General features: G+C 35.5%; 1 protein-coding gene across 1 annotated transcript in view; it reads right to left on the minus strand.

The window, feature by feature from the left end:
- The window catches only part of LOC127865810 (zinc finger protein 226-like), a 67,069-nt gene that overhangs the window by 23,505 nt on the left and 22,263 nt on the right, over positions 1-21,301 (minus strand). The window contains exons 2-4 of the mRNA XM_052405830.1: positions 14,748-14,948; positions 10,966-11,122; positions 9,986-10,651 (exon numbers count right to left, since the gene is read on the minus strand). Coding sequence (XP_052261790.1) covers positions 9,986-10,651; positions 10,966-11,122; positions 14,748-14,837 — 913 coding nt within the window. The 5' untranslated portion in view covers positions 14,838-14,948. The remainder of the gene's footprint in view (positions 1-9,985; positions 10,652-10,965; positions 11,123-14,747; positions 14,949-21,301) is intronic.

Consider the following 21,301-nt stretch of genomic DNA (forward strand, 5'->3'; position numbering starts at 1 on the left):
TATGGCGATTTTTAAGAATTATTATGCCATTATCATTTACCATTTTGACCTTCGAACTCTTGAATGCTTTCGCATGACACGCAATCCAATGACTGTGAACAAAATTAATGTACAGAGTCATTTTAAAATCTCACAATGAATGACAAAGTTATGGCCCGGACAAGCTCATTTATGGCCATTGTTGACCTTTAAACTCAGTGTGACCTTGACCTTGGAGATATCGACGTAATTCTTTCGCCCGACACACCCTCCAATGATGGTTAACAAATGTGCCAAATGATTTTAAAATCTCACAATGAACAACATAGTTATGGCCTGGACAAGCTCACTTATGGCCTTTTTTATCTTTGAACTTAAATTGTGACCTTCACCTTGGAGATATCCACGCAACTTTTTCGGGCGACACACCGTCCAATGATCGTGAACAAATGTGCCAACTGATTTTAAAATCTCACGATGAACGACATAGTTATGGCCCGGACAAGCTCATTTATGGCCATTTTGACCTTTGAACTCAAAGTGTGACCTTGACCTTGGAGATATAGATGTAACCAGGGTTCATACAGATTTTCTCTAATGAAATTCAAGCACTTTTTAAGCACTTTTCAAGGGAAAAAATCTAAATTCAAGCACTTTTTTAGTCCGGCGTACTGAAAACTGTATATTATTCTGTGTCCAAAACTGACAACATTTTCGCTTAATTCGTCTCCTATTGCTTAACATTCTATGTGACTTACAACAGTCTGCACTACCCTGCTACAGTAACAACTGTTTAATCAAAAGTAAGATATTTCATTATGATATAGTAATTGACCAAAGGCATTACACATACCAAAACAAAACCTGTTATTTGTATTGAATATGTTAATGTTCTAAATGCACTCTTCTGGTGGCTTTGCAATGCGGATTTCCCCATACTAGCAATCTCTATATCTGTTCTGCATACTTTACAAGATGCGTTGACTTTACAATGGCGTTGTCAACAACCCAAGGGTACTTCAAAAGCCACCCTTTCTGAAAAATGCACTTATTCATTGGCATAATTCAACTTGTCATCACCGTAATGGCATAATGCGTAAAAAAACTGAAGTAGACCAATTGGCAGAAGATCAGTTGTAGTTGCCTCTCTTACGTGCTAAAACCCGTACCGACCCAAACTGAGCCAGTACCTGCCAGTATGAACAGATCGGAACCGTCATAAAACTACGACTTCGGACTCATGGAAAAAATATGAAAATATATACTTTTACCCTTAGTGAGTTTTTCAAGCACTTTAGAAGCCCAAAATAAGCACTTTTTAAGCATTTTAAAGTTTTTATATGCAAATAAGCACTTTTTAAGCACTCAATAGCCTTTATAAGCATTTTTCAAGAACATTGAAATTCAAGCACTTTTCAAGGTCTGTATGAACCCTGACGACACACCATCCAATAATGGTGAACAAATGTGCCAAATGATTTTAAAATGTCACAATGAACGACATAGTTATCACCCGGACAAGCTCATTTATGGCCATTTTTGACCTTTGAACTCAGAAGTGTGACCTTGACCTTTGAGATATAGACGTAATTCTTTCGCGCAACACACAGTCCAATGATGGTGAACAAATGTGCCAAATGAATTTAAAATCTCACAATGAACGACATAGTTATCGCCCGGACAAGCATTTTATCTTTGAACTCCAAGTATGACCTTGACCTTAGAGATATCGACGTAATTCTTTTGCACGTCACACCGTCCCATGATGGCGAACAAATGTACCAAGTCATTTTAATCTAACGATAAATGACATAGTTATGGTCTGGACAAACTTTCCGTTTAAAACGCAATAAGTGACCCCAAGACCTATATAGTTTTTGACCCGGCATGACCATATTCAAACTTAACCTAGACAACATATAGATACAACTTTTGACCAAGTTTGGTTAAGATCAGATGAAATTTTCGAGACAGACTGACCGACAAAGTGACTCCGAAATAGCCCCCATTACCAGTAATGGGGGTATAATAACGGGAATAATGCAATCATTTTTTGATAAACAAATTTGATAATATGCATTTCAAGATACAATAAAAAAATATTTTGTTACACCAAAGAAAAACATATAATGCAATAAGGTGATTAACATGTTTTGATATTGCCAAACTATGCTACATGTAATGCATACACATACATTTACATGCAGGAATTACCTGGCAAGTTACATGTATATCGTGATTCAGAACTGCTGAGTTCTCATTAAAATTTACAGAAAGACGCTTGTTTCGTTATCATTAATTCCCTGTCATTTTCGCTTTTTTTTTACAGAAGGTATAATATGCAACATTGAATTCAGTTGTAGATAGCACATTGCTTTAGGTGATTCACCCATGTTAAATGGAAATTTCCCTATCTCACAATTCACTTTATATTTGCAATTATTTAAAATGGCAGCCGTTTGTGTAATTGTCAATATTTGCCATATTTTTGTTTTGAAAATAAAAATTGTAATTATTCTGCATTTTTGTGTAATGGATAGAGTTTGACTATGTAGTACATATATGTGTCAAGTGACTAACCAAATCCATTAGGAGTACATGTAACTTAATAAACAGCTGCGCCATGAGCGCATGATACGCCCGTCGTTCGCCAATGAAGTAGTAAGGTAATAAATAACCCTTTGAATCATTTTTTTACTTCAGTTTATTTGTATTTGAATACATGGTTTATTTTATAAGTACATGAGCATGGAGCGCCGTCTCCTTGACATTCATACCATATCTTTTTTTGAGTATATGTATGCATTTCTTTAGAGGATATGGAGTTGAAGTAAACCTGTTATAGATATTTTGACCAATAATAAAAGAGAAATGTAGATGGGTAAGTGGTAGTGTACAATCGGAATAGAAAAAAGCTCACCTAGTTCAATTTTTCAGGGATACAAAAAAAAAAAAAAAAAAAAATCCATCGAAGGATATTTGAGGTACAGTAGGACATTCAATGAAATCACGAAATTTTGACGAACAAAGTCCCATAACTCTGGAACGACAATTCAGAATTCCGTCAAAAACGAAAGGGGATCAGGGTTTATCAATATTAAGATTGTGTTGAAATTTGAAAAAAATCCATCGAAGGATATTTGAGCTACAGTAGGACATTCAATGAAATCACGAAATTTTGACGAACAAAGTCCCATAACTCTGGAACGACAATTCAGAATTCCGTCAAAAACGAAAGGGGATCAGGGTTTATCAATATTAAGATTGTGTTGAAATTTGAAAAAAATCCATCGAAGGATATTTGAGCTACAGTAGGACATTCAATGAAATCACGAAATTTTGACGAACAAAGTCCCATAACTCTGGAACGACAATTCAGAATTCCGTCAAAAACGAAAGGGGATCAGGGTTTATCAATATTAAGATTGTGTTAAAATTTGAAGAAAATCTGTCAAAGGATATTTGACGTAGCGTACGACATTAACAGACGGACGGACGGACGGACAGACGGACGCGGGGTATACCATAATACGTCCCGTCATAGACGGGCGTATAAAAATGAAATAAAAGTTGGTCTTCCAACTTTATGTCTCCGTCTTCACAAATTGTAGGGTTTGAAGTCAGGACTTCAAACTTTTGAAAGCTACCACAAGGGCTGCATAATGATGGTCTGCTCCAAAATTAACGAATCATGATTACCGGTATTAAAAGAATGTTATAAAACCAAGTTTGCAATATTTAAAGCGGGTATATACGATTTTTATATGCGCTGAATTGTAAAATATTGATACAAATATGTTATAATAACACACAATATGCAAGAAAAATGATACATTTAAGACGAATTTCATAAAATGCAGCAAATACAAATTAGCGCCCCGAGCCGATTGTGACGAAGATAATTCGTAATTATTTTCCTACAATAACCGATGCATTCGTCTTTTTAGTAAGTGTTCGTGTGTCGTATGAATCGATATCACTGCAGGAATTTCAAATGAACCTTTAAACTAAATTTAGATTCACATCGTACATGCATGATATACATGCTGGCAAATTCGGCTGTACAGCCTTTTTCGATTTCAGAATTAAATATCTGGCTTTTTTAGCATTTTTCGACGCATGTTCTTAACTTTTATTTTAGTTTATATTGAAATATATGTATAATAAGTTTTTTACACCTTTTATATTAATTAATAAATATTTGACAAGATCGTATATACCCGCTTTAACATATGATCTGCGTTCTGAGAAAACTGGGCTTAATGCATGTGCGTAAAGTGTCATCCCAGATTAGCCTGTGCAGTCCGCACAGGCTAATCAGGGACAACAGTCTCCGCCTAAACTTGATTTTTGGTAAGGAGGGACTTCCTTGAAACTTAAAATACCATAAAAGCGGAAATGATTATAATCATTATAATGGACTTAGTAGTATATTGAGGCAAACCTTGTTCTGTCTGAGGCTGGGACATTATTCAAATTAACCTGTACAATTGGTGCGGCATAATGCTAGTTAATATATAGACTAGACAAGATGTTTAACAATATCTTTATTTGGGGGGTTAATAAAATGCTATTTATTTTTTGTACAATATATGCTTGATGAAGTTTTCAGCATAAAGTAACAAAAACAACGCGATTTTTCCCAACTCTACCAGCATCGGTTCCAGTCTCAAAGTGGTGAAGAAAAACGCTGCATTGGAGCAAAGAAATGCACATTTTAAGAACCAAACTATCAACCCATGCCCGCCCTAAAAGAGCACGGAAAAACACAGAATGTTGTTCTTACACCTCTGGCACAATAACTGCGCACCAGTGGGTCAAGCCAGATTTTTTTTAAGTGATCATGGCAAACACTTGTCATGTACATGTACATTGTAGACTGTATATGCTGTTACACTGCTATAATGAGAAGGTTCCTCTTCAAAAGAGATGACACAGTCCAGCATTCTTCAAATATTCTTCCATTCTTCTAAGAATCTACAAAAGTGTGCATGTACATGTACATGTAACATATCATTGTTGTGTCCATTTTCCCATGGCAGCGGGTGAAACATTTACGTATGTCCACTTCGGATTGAAGCCTGTCAACATTGTTGTCTCTTCCGATCTACAGTCTGCATCGTATGTGGTTATAAACAATGTACATGCGTATCTGACTAAAATTACATTTTCGTGCCTTAATGTAATTTTGGATAACATTGGCACAAGAAATAAATAAGGCAATTTGGAAATGTAAATACATAATAAAACTAGAAACATGTCAAAGACACTGATGCCCCCACACCACATGATTGGACAAGGAGTCAAGGACAAATCCACAATATTTTCTAGTGGGCAAAAACAGGATGCAGGATCAGATGACTTTATGGGGTTCACAAATGGATGTTAATAAATATAAACACACCGGTAAGCGTAGCTTTTGTTCAAATAACTTTTCATAACAATTTTCTGAAAAATTTCAACTTGTGCATTAAAGACCATTTTTTATGCCGCTTATGGCAATGTGAAAAACGTCAAAATTACTTAATTTAAAAAGCTGTATTCTTGGCCAAAATTCAATGTTTACATGTACAACATTCATTTACACGGTTGTGCTGCATGCCAATGTGAAATTTTGGCACGGATTTCAGACTTCTTCAATAATGTATTGTTAAATCTTAAGATATCAACACAAACTGCAAGAAAAACTGTTTTTTATGCACTAAAGATTTTTGCAAACATATTTCAATAACTTAGTTTAAACCTATTTATTTTAGCTCGATTGCATCGAAAGCCTAAGGCTTATATAAACGCTCTCAAGTCCGTTTCCTGGGCCTAGAACCAGTACTTGGTGTCTTTGGGGAAGATCTAAAGAACGCTCCCAGGGTGGGGATCGAACCCGTGACCTCCCGGTCGCTAGGCGGACACCATATCCATTACACCACAGCGACCTGCAAATAATAATAACTTGAGATATAAGCAAAAATAAAGTTCTTAACGGTGTGTTTTTTAACTCTGTCTAACCCATGTGTAATCATCTGTGAAACCCATTGATCCTGCACCCTTCAAAGATCAGGGCTCAACATTAACCGAAAAACCAACTTGCCCTTCCGGGTAAGTACATGTACTTAGAAAATCTACTTGCCTTAACGTAAAGCCACTTGCCCAAACATGAAATATCACATCAACTGTAAACCTCATATTTTTAATAAACCAAAATGATACACCACAAAACCTTTTTTCTTTCTGATCACAAAACCTTTTTTCTTTCTGATCATTTATCACAATGATTACAGCAATTAAAGTCTAATTAAAGTCTAAATTAAATGCTCTTTGTTTTTTGCAATTTCCCGCGCGGACAACTAGATTATAAAATAACTTGCCCGTACCCAACTTTTACTTGCCAGGGACAATAGGACAACCGTTAATGTTGAGCCCTGAAGATGAAGGTCAAAACTGGTTTCAGTCAAAATTATTTCAATAATGATCATCTTCAAATTTTAGCAAAATCTGTTTAACACAGACATATCCACTATTATTTAACCAAAATCTACGCATCCAATCAAGCTGTCGGCAGAATTTAAGAAAAATACAACAGCTATGTTTTTGTCACAGAGATCATCTGTATATTCTACATAAAAGCCAGCGCATTCACAGGTCCAATAATTATGTGTACATGTATAACAAAAAATTTCAGTTTAATACTTAAAGATCTATTGAATTGTTAAATTACTTGTACACTGTACAGTACACAATTTGCGAAAGTTTCTTTTTTGGTTACATGTATACATGTATATAAACACAAAAAAGGAATGAAGCATCACTGGTTTGGATTGCTGTAAAATTGGATGAAAGCTTGCAGCTTATTTTCATTTAAGAATTGTATTTGATGGATAAGTTTAGAGATAACATTAATCCAGGTTATTCCTTCAAAGACAAAATAGTTGTAGCAAAATGTTAATTTAATTTACCAAGGTCTACTATAAAATCATTGACAGCCTTATTAAGCCCTGCAAAAATATGATAAGGGGAGTTTCTCACTAACAAGAATAATACATACATGTACCATAATGGCTTTTTTAACAGGGGCATGAGATGACAACCACTGTCTGTACAATGTACCAGACCGTTTTATTTTAACAATCCGTAAATACATGTACATGTATATAGAAATTCTAGAATCTTGGAATATGCTTTTCAACGAATACATGGATTGTATTAATACATGTTTTAACACGCAGATGGTACATATACCGTAATTTCTTTTATACAAGAAGCACTTTTTACTTCCAAATTGGTTTCATTTTTTCACTACATGTGTTTTTTGTCATAACAAGTAAACAAGTCGTTTTTTCGATCAAATATATGCATCACACATGTCTCTATTAAATATCAACAACACTTAATGCTAGTTGATGCAGTGAAGCCACACTCCATAGTGCTGTTTTCACAACAAAAATATTTTTTGCATCAGTTAATAATTAACGTTTTTCTGTCTCTTATATTTAAGACATTACGGAATATTATAAGAAGTATTTAAACAGCATTTGCTATTGAAGAACTATACACACATATTTTGATTCTGACATATGTTCCCATTCAGTTAAGAATCTTTATAACATGACCTACACGCCAGGAGTGAAATAACGTAATGCTCATTTTTGTTTATTACACAGGTGTTATTACACTAGTTATATAACTGTGAAATGACATCATTTTTTGACGAAATGACGTCATTATTCCAGTGAATTTCTTCAGTTAAACTCTTTTAAAATGTCAATAAACAGTGAAAAGAACATAAAATAAAAAGAAAATTTGTTGGTCATGTTATAAATAGAATCTTAGATTCATGGTCATTTTGTATTGAATTTATTAAACTCGTCATCTAAATAAAGATAAAAACTCGGCAAGCCTCGTTTTTATCTTTATTTAGTTGACTCGTTCAATAAATTCAATACAAAACGACCACTCATGCAAGATCCTATATGTATAAATGCAGGCACTGGTACAGAGGTGGTAAGGGATATCTACCATACTAAACTAGGCTACACATGTATTGTAGGGAAAGATCTAGAGCCAAGTAAGGGTGCTGTTTTCTGTTTGTTTTGTATGCATCCCCACACACCCTGCTTCCCCACTGGAAAGGATTATTTTTATAACATTTAATAAGCAGGGCTTTATTTCTTGATTTGGGGCAAGGGCCTAGCCTTCCATTTTGGGGGAAAAAATCGAAAAAGCAGAGAATGGGGAAAAAAAATCCCATAGTAAGCTTGCAATTTGAAAAAAATTGCATCATTATAAAGAAATTATTGAAAGTGAAGGGGCCTTTCTCTTGGAGAAAGGAGCCTTTATAAGGCCCTTGCTAAAGAAGGACAATTAGCTCTGATATGTCTTGCAAACATTTACATTCAAAGACAACACAATATATAAGAGTTCAGCGGTTTTTTTCCCCAAAGGGGAAAGGTACCTGTACCCCTACAATTGGGAATTTTTCGAGTCGTGAAATCTTCAAATTGGGAAAAAACGAGTCGCGAAATTGATGAATTGGGAACCTTTAAAATGCATGTAATCTATCATTAGGGGCTATATTCTGCATCACAAAGCATTTTAAACTCTAGGTTTTGACAGAAAAACTACAGTACGGTTATGATATTTTGACTATCGTATCATGTCATGTGAAAATTGTGTTATTGCCACTTCAGTTAGAATGTGCCCGTCAATTGGAAAAAAATATCTTCCAGTGATAGGCATAAGCACTGAGGTTGCATAAAAAATCATATTAATAATTTTGTTTTAGCCCTTAAAAGTCTTACAAGCCCTGCAATGTTTCATGTGAGTTAAATTAAAAACTTAAAAACTAAACAAAAACAACAACAATGGATCTTGTACTGGTTTGACATCTTTTAACAATAGACAGTGAGAATAGTCACACGTAACCAAAATGAGTTTTTAGAGTGGAATGCTTTAACAATAATTTTCAAAGGTAAGTCTTATATTTTGTTTTGATTTTTTTTCAAATCATCAAATAAGATATTAAGATCATCTGCCATTAAATGCTTATGTATATGTTGTAAATAACTATAGGATTTTACACCAATGTCTCATTATTTTTAATTTTATGTTAAACTTTTATTTGTTTATATCTGTATCCGAATAGTTACTGTCCGGATTTGACACTTAAAAAACTATACATAGAAGTAATATGCGCATTTAACTCAAAACGGTTATGTTTTTTTTTAATGTCAACGAAAAATTAGTGTTGAGAAAGTTTATTGATGTAAGGAAGACTGGTCTTAGCGATGGAATTCTTTCACGGGAAATATCGAGCACTCGTTGCGGTTATGTAATCCATTCGTATTTTACACAGCGGTAAGAGTTGCGCCCCATTTGAAAAGTTTTGTTTACTTTCTACGCAACAATGTCCGGCGAAAATAAATGGCCGAAAATGAAAGGCTTGACAATATCAAAAGATATTTCCAGCGAAAATAAAAGGCACTGGCTATTGGGAACGGCACCTAAAATCGTTCGGAACGGTAGATATCGAGATTGGGAAAGGTCCGGTGCTAAAATTGGGAAGCCTCCGGTAGGCTTTGGGAAAGGTACCGTTCCCCGGTACTAGTTAAAGAAGGAAAAAAAACGCTGGAGTTCCGCAGTCGGTTCTTCGAAGGAGGGGGGGGGGGGGGCATAAAAAGTAAAAATTTGAAATGTTAGACAGTGAAATAAAGAAACAACTTTGATTGAGAAATGTTTCCCTGTTGGTCCAGCTTTCCAGTCTGCCTACTAAGAAGCATCTCATTTCTTTGGTGATCTCAGATCTTTCCCTATACAAGTTTTTATCAGTGTTGCATTAACATTTTTCAAGCTATGGGTCCTATTTCCCCTACATCAATAAATTGACAAGTCCCAAAGTGTGAAAATGAAATATTTGAAAAATTGGGAGTCCCCAGCAAATTGTTTGAGTTTAGTTTCCTGGATGCGCTTCAAAATGAAACACTGATTTATAACAGAAAATATAAGCTCCACTTACTGTATCCCTGCTGCCCCGTCATATCTGCCTGGGAACCAGTAGCACCAGTTGGGTCAAAGTTTGCTCCCATGGAAACATTAGCACCCCAGTCCTGGGGTAGCATGGGCTGACCAGCCTCGACACCCGTGATTTCTAAATCATTATCCGCTGCTTCAAGCTTCACTCTTGCATTTGAATCACTTTTCTCGGACATGAAGTTGGTGAAATCTGCCCCTAATTCCAGCCCTTCTTGATTGATATCACACTGACTATTAGCCGCATTTGATGTGTCTGATCCCGATAAATTGTCCTCATTCACTAGCTCAGTTTTCACATTCATATTTTCTCTCATTAGCTGATTACCCGTATTCTCTGCACTTCGATTTGAAATGTCATCCAGTTCATTTTTGACACTCGTCAGACTGGTGCTAGGAGGTCCGTTGTTGCCGTAGTTACCAGGTCTCTTATAAGGGTCAAACCTGACCCCTGAATTGACCCCAGGGCTGCCCCGCCCCACTGGACCCTGATGCTGTGGTACCATGTTCCTAGGGCCCCGTGGACTGTACCCTCCCCTGGGGACAAGAGGTAGATATAGGGGCGTGCTCTGTTGCTGTAGTCGCATTAGGGCCTCCTCTCGTTCTTTGCGTTCCTTAGCCTCTTTTTCCTCCTGCTTTTTTCTATGATGAGCTGTAAAAGCAACAGCAAATGAAGAGCATACACAATGTCATTTTGGGATTGGGAATTTTTTAGCACGAAAACTCCACTGATTTGGGAAATAATATTTACATATAACTCTTTATTTCACTTTAAATTATAAGAAAAAAATCATATAAATAATAGTTATATACTTTGATGTAAATGAAACAAGAGCACCACATAATGGGTGCCACGCGCGAACCTGTAACCTCCTGGTAGCTAGGCGGACACCATATCCACAACCCACGGCCTAGAAAATTTAGAAGTTCAATTTCAACACAAACACCTTAAATGTCCCAGGTTACCTTTGAGGCAAAAGCCCAGGAACTGGGACTTAACGTCTTCATGATCTTCCAGGAAGCCTTTGGCGGAGTCTGAGCCGAGATGACTCAGGGTTCCATCTGCCACGCTGGCTGTAAGGATGATTGACTCCTCATTGGTGGCACTTGCAAGTTGTTCAATCTGAAAAATAGCAATGTCAACTTTGTTTCTGCACCAATTATAAGCATAATTTATTAAGATCAATTATCACCAGATTTCTTCTTAAACTAGTGCAATCTTTACATATTTTTGTTCCATGCATACATGTATATTACCCTTTCTTTATTGTGAGCTATTCAAATCAAACTGTATCTACAAGTAAATTGTACCTGATATGCAACAAGACTCCACCAAACCTCAGAAGGATCAGTCAGACACAATGTCTGATTAGATAATAATCTTGTCCAACATTCACGCGTTTTAAATGTAAATGTACAAAAGAAAATCATATACTACATGTAGATATTACATGTATGAGCACATGTATGCGTAATTAAATTTTGACAGCACGTAAAGTCCGAAACATAAATAAAGCGTATAGATGACCAATTCAATGCTATTAACTCTTGTGGTGTTAATCAATTAATGGAATTGCGCTTTTTAACAACAAATACCGAGTTTCAAAGAAATCAAGAGAGTATTAAATCATTTATATACTTGTGTCCGACTTTCAATACTGTCCGAATTTACGTATTGCATCCGTATGTTACGACACTTGTGTGCAGTCAGTATACATGTGTACAAAATAATAATTGTTTCAATAATAAAGGAACTGATAAAGCGTAACGGTAACGATACAGCGTGTTTAAATTATATTTTATTAAGAGGAAATGTCAATGCTAAATTATTCACGAAATACCCCGGTACTTTAGTTGAAATTCACAACGAAACTTTTAATGGGAATTTGATGATCTCAATGTTGTACCCGCTACAAAACTTTTATTTACAAATAAATACACCCATGCCAATTTTTGCGCACTTTTTTACAGAACAAATTATTTATTTTATGTAGAATGTGTAACCTGAAATAGCTGTACACGACGCGTGCAAACCGTGTAAGGTTAAATTTACGCATGTTGCAATACAACTGTCCTGATTGGGCGCTTATTTCATCAAATCTTTAAATAGAATCATATGCCGAAATTCATTTGATACTTTCAAAAGTTTCAAACGTTTGAATTTATGACTCTTATCGTCTATATTACTCACCCATGATTTGATTTTAAAAATGGAAATCGGGCATATATTGGATTATCGATAAATGGATAAAGATGGGAGAAGTTGCATGTATGCGATTGAGACAGTTGACACATATGTATCGGGGAATCCAGAGACTTGGGTTAATACGATTACTACATGTACAATCATTTATGAGTTCTCCATGGCTTCAAACTGTTAATTGAATAATCAAACACTCAATTAACACTCCTTCAGGTGCGGTATCCTACCGCGAGGTGCGAACACGGTTTTCTTTAATACTCTGCGTTTCAAAAGACAGAAAACACTGTCATGGGCATGGGTGTGAAATACATAATTCATTATCACTTTTATAAGAATGGGATCAATGCAATACAATTATGTTCAATTTTTTTATTTTAAGCTAACACGATGAACACCGCGGTAGATATTATGGGTCTGCGGTGATTCGTGGTGTTCGTCTTATGGCAAACGGCCACCGCGACATTTGATCTGAACACCCATCGCTTGGTTCATATTGGTAAGCGAACACAGAGAGATGAACATCGCGGCGAGTGGCGTTTGTTTAAGTACACGGTGCCTGTACTGTGCATAAAAACTGTTCAAATTTCTTGTCGGACATTGCGTCCGACAGCACAAAAACGTTTCCCACACATAGCAATTTTTTGTCACATTTGTCTGATAAGGGCTTTTTTGTTGAATTGTGGAAAGGGACTGGCCTTTCATTTTGGGGAAAAAATTATCGACACATTTCAAAAAGGGGAAAGAAATTTCCCAAAGTAAGCTTTAAATTTGAGGAAAATTGCATGATTTTATAGAATATAATGAGAGGGATTCCTAATGTACATTTTGTACTTGGGTTTTTAATACTGAAACCAATTATTATATAATGTATTATTTTTTTATTCATTCTTAATGTGCATGGATTTTTTTGCTGAAAACTTGAAGACATGTGCAATATTCAATGGGACTCCTATTTTTTTTTCTTTTGGATTCCCAGTTTTTCCAAGTTAAGAATCCAAGGACTCCTGTTTTAAAAATAAAAATCCTAGTGAGACACTGGTAGACATACCTAGTGTTTTTCCCAGGAGGGAAAAGGGGCAAGGCGCATTACTTTGAAAAAGGGCATTTTAACCCACAGTTAAGGTAAAAAAAGATCCACTAACATATAAATGAAACCATGTTTGTCTGATCCCATTGTCTAACGATAATCTTATCAGAAGTTTAAACTTTGCCACTAAAATTAGTAAACTGAACGCTAACAATTTGCAAACACTCATTTCAGTGACATACAGTACATCAACTGAGTAGATTACTAATAAATATGTTGTTGTTATCTAAAAAGTTCTATGCATTGTTTGTTATCACATGCATTTCATTAATCCCTTCTAAATGTGTGATCTCCATCGTTAATTCGATCGTTATTTGCCATTTTGGGCGAGAGTCACAATGTATTTGCTCAGAGGTGTCAAAGTTCAGGATTATTCCTGAATTAAGGATTTAGGCCCTCAAGTAACACTTTTTATGTTGATATATAATAAATCAGAGGATTTCGTCTTGTTATTTTTTAATTCGTGTCACAAAATTTAATCTTAAACACAAATTATTTGACTTTGACATATTGTTTACAAAGTTGACATGATTGAATGAGTTATTAACCCACTTTTAGCTCTGGCCCCCAAAATGCTAGGCTTATTTTATGGATTTTAGATTTGGCCGACTGACACCCCTGTTGCTGTATTGTCTGCCATCTTGTTAAAATTATATAAGCGACAGGTGCTCATAGCAACGTAAAATAGTATAAAATGTCCGCCTTATACACAATTCGCATTTTTTTAAATTAGAATACGTTAAGTAATTCTTTCAATAATTAGTTATCTAAATCTGAAATAAATGTTATGATATTACTGTATAATGCATGAAATGCACATTTTCCACGAGGAAAATCTAGGTTTTCAATAGAATTCTTCAAAGTAACTGTCAACGATTTTATCGTGGACGAGTACACGTTACTGACCAATAAGTGTGCTTGGTATAAGCCTTGCGTATATGCGTGGATTACGCTGGATTTAAATGCCTCATGCCTACCGTAATTCAGTCTTATTTGTTTCAAATATGGGACATGATTGTTCGTTAGGATCTTGAATTCGTCCATCGGTCGAAGGACGAAAAAGACTAAAATTAATGTCGGACGAATAATAATGGTTTCACAGTAATATAAAAACAAATAATAATATTTCTAGATTAAACATGCCATTTACTTTGTCAGTTTTCTATAGAAATGGAAAATACCCCTTAATACCCTTTATGGCTGAAATAAAGGAGTAAAATACGCTTTAACAATAATATCAGGGGGTGAAATACCCTTTAGACTAAATCCTTATCTAGAGCTCTGAAGATGTTATAAATAAGGGCGCGAAAAACAGCGGGTGCTCATGTCATGAAAGGGCAGGGCGGCGGCCTTTGGAAAGGGCAGCGTGGCGCTAAATGGCTTTGAATGGGGGCAGCGTGGCGCTACAAAAAAGGGCATGGCGCCGCGCTTGAACAGCTGGGGAAAAACACTACATACCAGTTGTTGAATCTGAGATTTGAGGACGGCTTTCAAGATCACACGATAACCAGGCACCTCTTTGATGATGTCAATGTCCGGCGTGGCCATCTTGCAATACACAGTCCACCACAGATATCCAACCACAACTCACAACCAAGATTGGCCTGGAGATGATCTTACAATGTCTTGTGTCTGAATGTTGCTTCAGTTGGTTTTGAACTGAAATCAAACAGAAACATGTTCAATTATTATGTCATCTTGACAAGTCAAAAGAAGGGTTTTCATTGTTGTTGTTGTAATGCGTTAAGGGAGATAATTAAGCGACGTCATTGCTTAATAGCAAATAGGAGCAAAATTACGGAAAAGACACGCAAATTTCGAAAAGTCGATTGCTGATTTTCCAAATCTGAGCGATTTTCAACCCGCCAAAATCTGATTTCAAACGGCCAATTTAGCCGGCAGCCGGCTCTTAATGAGAACCCTGCAAACGTAAACTATTGCACATATTGTATACATAGTCTATTATAACAGATCTAATACAGCGCTTTCTCTCACAATTTTGGGAACGTTACCTACATGCCTACCAGTAAAATTGTGAAGCCAGGGCCCTCAATCCATTTTAGGGGAAGCGGGTCACTACCCATAGCAGGGGGAATTTTTGCGGCGTTTCCCTTTTGGGGGGATTTTTTACTTACTCTCTAATCATAACATTTGTACATGTTTGCACTATATTCATTGCTTTTTTCATAATTTAGTATGTTTGGCAAGATTAAATTAAAATAGAATTGAGATATACATGTTATAATCATGAGACACATCTATCTAAAAAAAAAAAAAAAAAAAAAATTTTTTTTTTTTTTTTAGGGGGAATTTTTCCCCCAAAAAGGGGAAAAAAGTATACTTTTCAGGGGGGGGGGGGAAGTGCGGCCGAATTTCAGCCGTGGATTTGACAGATTGAGGACCCTGGAAGCTGAACATCAATTTACTCTAAATTTGGAGACAGAATAAAAAGCTGCATTTGCAAGTTTTGAATAATTGATTAAACCAACATCAAACAGAAAATCTTAATAGATATCGTGTCTGCCTAGCAATTAGGATGTCATCTTTTCAATCCCCACCGTGGTTGCGTTCTTAAGATTTCCGCCCAAGACATTATAACTATTGGTTTTGTCCCAGGGCCTAAGACTCCTTGTTTTGTGAAATTGCGTCATTTATGCCTAGTGGACTCTCCCGTCCTTCTAAATTGGATCAATTTATTAAAAAAATTAGGGATGTCTAGCATACTTATTTCTATATTTAGAATATTTCTTACAGAAATTCCTCTAAGCAAACAGCGCAGACGCGGATGAGACGCCGGATCATGTGGCGTCTCATCTGGGTCTGCTCTGTTTGCCAAGGCCTTTTATCTAGACGCTAGGCATAAATGGGTTAATAGGAAAGAAGAAAAACATAATGGTAAATGAATACAACATTGAATTGACAATTATGGAGATGTGCAAAATAGCCAGTGTTTTTTTTTCAACCTTTTGGCAATGAACATGGATTGGGAAAAATCGCACATTTTAACTAAAATTGGGAAATCAGTGTTGTTGTTTTTTGCTAACAAATGCTTCAAAATAAAGAGTACATGTAATATACGTGTTTTCAATACAGCGTTTTTCCTCACCACTTTGGGAAAGGTACTGGTCAAATTGGAAAAAATAGTGGTGTTTTCATCTAAATTGGGTCCTATTTCCCTTACATGTACATTAAATAATGATTTAATCTTTATAAAACATGTACAAATAATTAGTTGTACACCAACATCAAAGTGGTGAATGAACATGTGAAATCCTGTTTCTACCCCGTTACCTAGTTTTTGACCCGGAATGACCCATATTCAAACTTGACCTAGACATCATCTAGATACAGCTTCTGACCATGTTTGGTGAAGATCGGATGAAAACTACTTCAATTAGAGAGTGGACACCATGCGCAATGTTTAAAACGCACTAAGTGACCCAGTGACCTAGTTTTTGACCTGCCATGCCCCATGTTCGAACTCGGCCTAGACATCATCTAGATACAACTTCTGACCAAGTTTGGTGAAGCTCGGATAGAAAATGCTTGAATTAGAGAGCGGACACAATGCTCAATGTTTACAACGCACTAAGTGACCCTGTGACCTAGCTTTTGACCCGGCATGACCCATATTCGAACTTGACCTATACATCATCATTCTAGATACAACATCTGACCAAGTTTGGTGAAGATCGGATGAAAACAACTTGAATTAGAGAGCGGACACTTAATACGGACCGACCGACAGACAGACAAGCTCACTTCTATATACCCCCCTAATCTTCGTTTGTGGGGGTACAATGTATACTAAACTTCGTTTGTGGGGTATAATTAATAATGAGTATATTAAACCAAACACTCTTTTAACTGAAGCCGTGCTTGTCTATCAACTGTCAAAAACAAGCCTCATGTTTCATAGGATAACCTACCACTGAACAAACCAGGCTTGCGCCAGTAGACTTGACCATCAACGAAACTTTGCTATAATCAACATCTGACAACTATGCACTGGACTTAATATTTGATACATAATACCCAATTTTAAAAGGCAGAATTGCATTAATGCGTGAGCGATACTCATAACCGGTAATTTGTTTGGCTGTTTTTATTTTTATTACTGAAATTGGTTACATAGTACTTAACAAGTAGTACAAGAGTATAACTCCATTGTACTAAAGATGCGAACGATTGTGAATCAGTTATGTGTGAATAACCCAGTGCAGGGCTTTTTTTCCTGTTTTTGTAAAGTGGCCTTGGCCATCCCATTTTGTGAAAAAATGAGTAGCAAACTTTCTAAAATTGTGAAATTTGAGTTGTGAACTTCTTGAAATTGTAAAAAAAATGAGTTGCAAATTTCTTGAAATTGTAAAAATTTGAGTCGCGAAATTCCAAAAATTGTGAAAAAAAGCCATTCACACAGAAGGACAAAAAGCACTGCAGTGTCACTACTGGTACACGTATCAATGGATAATTTCAGTGGTTTTGTGACAGCGTGTTGGCGTTGCTATACCTACATGTACAACACTGATCAGTACTTACGGTGTACTCCTCAGGGAAAAAAATCATAGCTAGTTACTTAGGAGACTGACAATAGTAAACTGGTGTAATCCCCATGGAAATTGTGCAGTGCATGCTTAATATTGTAAAGACATTTATTTTGAAAAGTAACATTAATTATTTATTTCATTACCTAAAACTATATAAAAATTTGTTCCATGCAATATTTTCTGAAAATCAGGAAAAAGTAAAAGAATTTTATATAACATAAATAAAATACATGAAAGTGTTGTGTTCACACTTGCACATTCATCTACTTCACTATGCAATTTATGTGGAAATTAAATGAAGAGGACCGAAAAAATGGAATGGAATAGGGATACATTTTGATTATTTCAGTAACTTCAACTGTTGAAGTAAGATTTTGAAATTCAATTATATGGTAGTTTCTTGTTGAGTCATGCATGGGTTCTTTTAAGGTTGTGGTGAAAAACATGGACTAGGTCCATGTTGAAATTCATCAGAGCTCTTATCAAGTATTTCCTCCTTTATAAATTGTTCATAGTGTTTCTACGTAACCCAAAATCGTTTATTTATGAGTATTTTCCATACTACCAGGGCTTTTTACCTATTTTGTGAAGCAGCCTTGGCCCCACCTATTAAGTGAAAAAATGAGTCGAGAACTGTTCAAAATTTTGAAAAAAATATTCGCGAACTTTCTAAAATTGTGAACATTTGAGTCACGAATTTCTTTAAATTGTGAAAATTTGAGTCGCAAATTTCTCGCAGAAGGAAAAAAGAACCTAACTATATTGTTTGTTAACATTTTTTCACAAGAAAATAACCTCCCCTGCTATGTCAGTTTTAAGGCTATTAATAGTTACAGGGGTGTAAAATGACCAAAGTCTAAAATCCTGAAAATAAACCTACATGTAGCATTTGGAGGCCAGAGCAAAAAAGGGTTAATAATTCATGCAACTTTATTAACTATTGACTGTAAATTGGTTCATCATGATAATGACAACAAGAGCTGTCTCCATCGGAAGACATATGCCCCCAAAAAACGCTTGTTCGAAAGCTAAACGCAGATTTCGAAACCTAAACACGGACCCTAAGTTCAAGGTCAAGGTCAAAGGGGTCAAAATTTGTGTGAGTCTGGAAAGGCCTTGTCCATATACACATGCATACCAAATATGCAGGTTACATCTGAAGCAACATAGAAGTTTTGAGCATTTTTCGAGCGGAAACGCAATTTTTTTTATGATTCAAGGGCCGTAACTCAAGAGTGCCTGGGTAAATTTGGCTGATTATCAAACTTAACCCAGATTTTATTATCTTACATTTTTATTAAGTTTAGGGGAAACGGGAAAAAACCTCAATTTTTCGATGATTCAAGGGCTGTAACTCAGGAGTGTCTTGGTCAATTTGGCCGATTATCGAAAATGACCTAGATAATATTGCCTTACACATTTTCATGAATGTGGCGAAGATCCTATGACATTTACTCGAGTTATTGAGCAGAAAAAAAAAAATATGATGATCCAAGGGCTGTAACTCAGGAGTGTCTGGGTCAATTTGGCCGATTATCAAACTTGACCTAGATATTATTGCCTTACACATTTTCATGAAGTTTGGTAAAGATCCTTTGAAATTTGCTCGAGTTATTGAGCGGAAACGAGAAAAAAAAACAATTTTACGATGATTCAAGGGCCGTAACTCAGCAGTGTCTGGGTCAATTTGGCTGATTATCGAACTTAACCTAGATGTTATTGCCTTGCACATTTTAATGAGGTTTGGTGAAGATCTGATAACAATTGCTCAAGTTATTGTGCGGAAACGAGAAAAAAATTTTTTTTACAATGATTCAAGGGCCGTAACTTAAGAGTGTCTGGGTCAATTTGGCCGATTATCAAACTTGACCTAGATGTTATTGCCTTACACATTTTCATGAAGTTTGGTGAAGATCGGATGACAATTGATTGACTTATTGAGCAGAAACTAATCCGGACAGACTAACTGACTGACTGACGGACGCCCCCAGAACAGCATAAAAACTATTATTATATACTGCTGCTTCTTTGTAAAGCAATACAGACAATAAAGCATTAGGAATACATAAATCAAGCATAATGAATACAGACATCAATGTTACCAATAAGTTTATAAATGGCAACAATTAATTATAAATACATGTACATGTATCTATCTTAAAGTCAGACCAACAGCTTGTAAAAAAGGTCTAAATCTTCTTTAGAAGTCCACATGTCATAACTTACATACAAAATGATTCATATAAAGGAAAACAAGATGCATTTTGACTCTTAAATTAATAATATATGTTCTGTAATATATTAGTTGTCAGTGATTTTTTTTGCTCAAATTTACAGCCGATTCCCAATCGCAAAAATACACGTTATTCCCAAAAATCTGACCAAAATTTCCCAAAAAAAGCCCAACTTAAAAAAAAAAAAAAAATTTTTTTTTTTTGTTTTTTTTTCTTAGAAAGAAGTCTCATATAACTTAATCATGATTTCATAAATCTAGGTCTCAACTTTATTTTTTAAACATCTGACAAAATATATAACTTGAATTAAGTCATTTTTGTCCATAAATCATTCCCAAACTTGCCACTTTTATTGATTAAAAAAAATCCCAATTTGACCAGACTCCTTTTCTAGAAAACTCCCTGAACATGCACTTAAAAACAATATCACTTCTGTTACTTATAATCCTATTTATAATGCTTAATTTTTCCCAATTGCATGGCTTATCGTGCTATTTTTCCCAATTTCACGGTTTATCGCGCTAATTTTCCCAATTCAAAATGCACAGGCTGTAACAAATTAAAGCCAAAAAAATCACTGGTTGTAAATTGTTGACGTATTTTTTCTGTAGTCAATGGGTCAAAACTTTCTCATTGTGTGCATTATTTCTGATGTAAGTATGCACTGAGTTTCAAGTCTATATTTAGTTACAGCACATAATCTTTTCGAACACGAACACTTTCCATGTAAGGAACTTGACAGCATCAATTTCGCTGTCTTATTAAAACACGGGTTTTACAAGGCAACATGTATAGTGATTGGTGTATGCAGTAGAAAAACTCTGTACTTCATTTATATAAACGGACATGTACTGAAATTAAAGTATTAGCGCATAACATTGTTAACAGGTGTTATTTTCACAACTTATTCGCCATATGTATTTAATCGCTCATCATTTGCATTTAACGTTTTCGTTTGTAATATTTGTTTACAGTTAAAAGGTGTGATAATGATTCTCGGCACCGTCTTTAAAAAACTTTTTAATTACCGGAGTACACCTTTGACAAACAATAAATTCGATCTGATTTAATACAGTTCACAAATGTTACTGATTGTGTACACTTAGGCAATTAACTTTCCAAGCCAATGACATCACACGAGATAAATAGAGGCCTCAACAATAATTATTACTCGCTAGACGCTAATCCGCTCCACTTCAAAGGAATGCTTTGAACTTTCATGACCACATGT

The sequence above is a fragment of the Dreissena polymorpha genome, chromosome 1 (assembly GCF_020536995.1).
Source record: "Dreissena polymorpha isolate Duluth1 chromosome 1, UMN_Dpol_1.0, whole genome shotgun sequence".
NCBI classification, from domain to species: Eukaryota; Metazoa; Mollusca; class Bivalvia; order Myida; family Dreissenidae; genus Dreissena; species Dreissena polymorpha.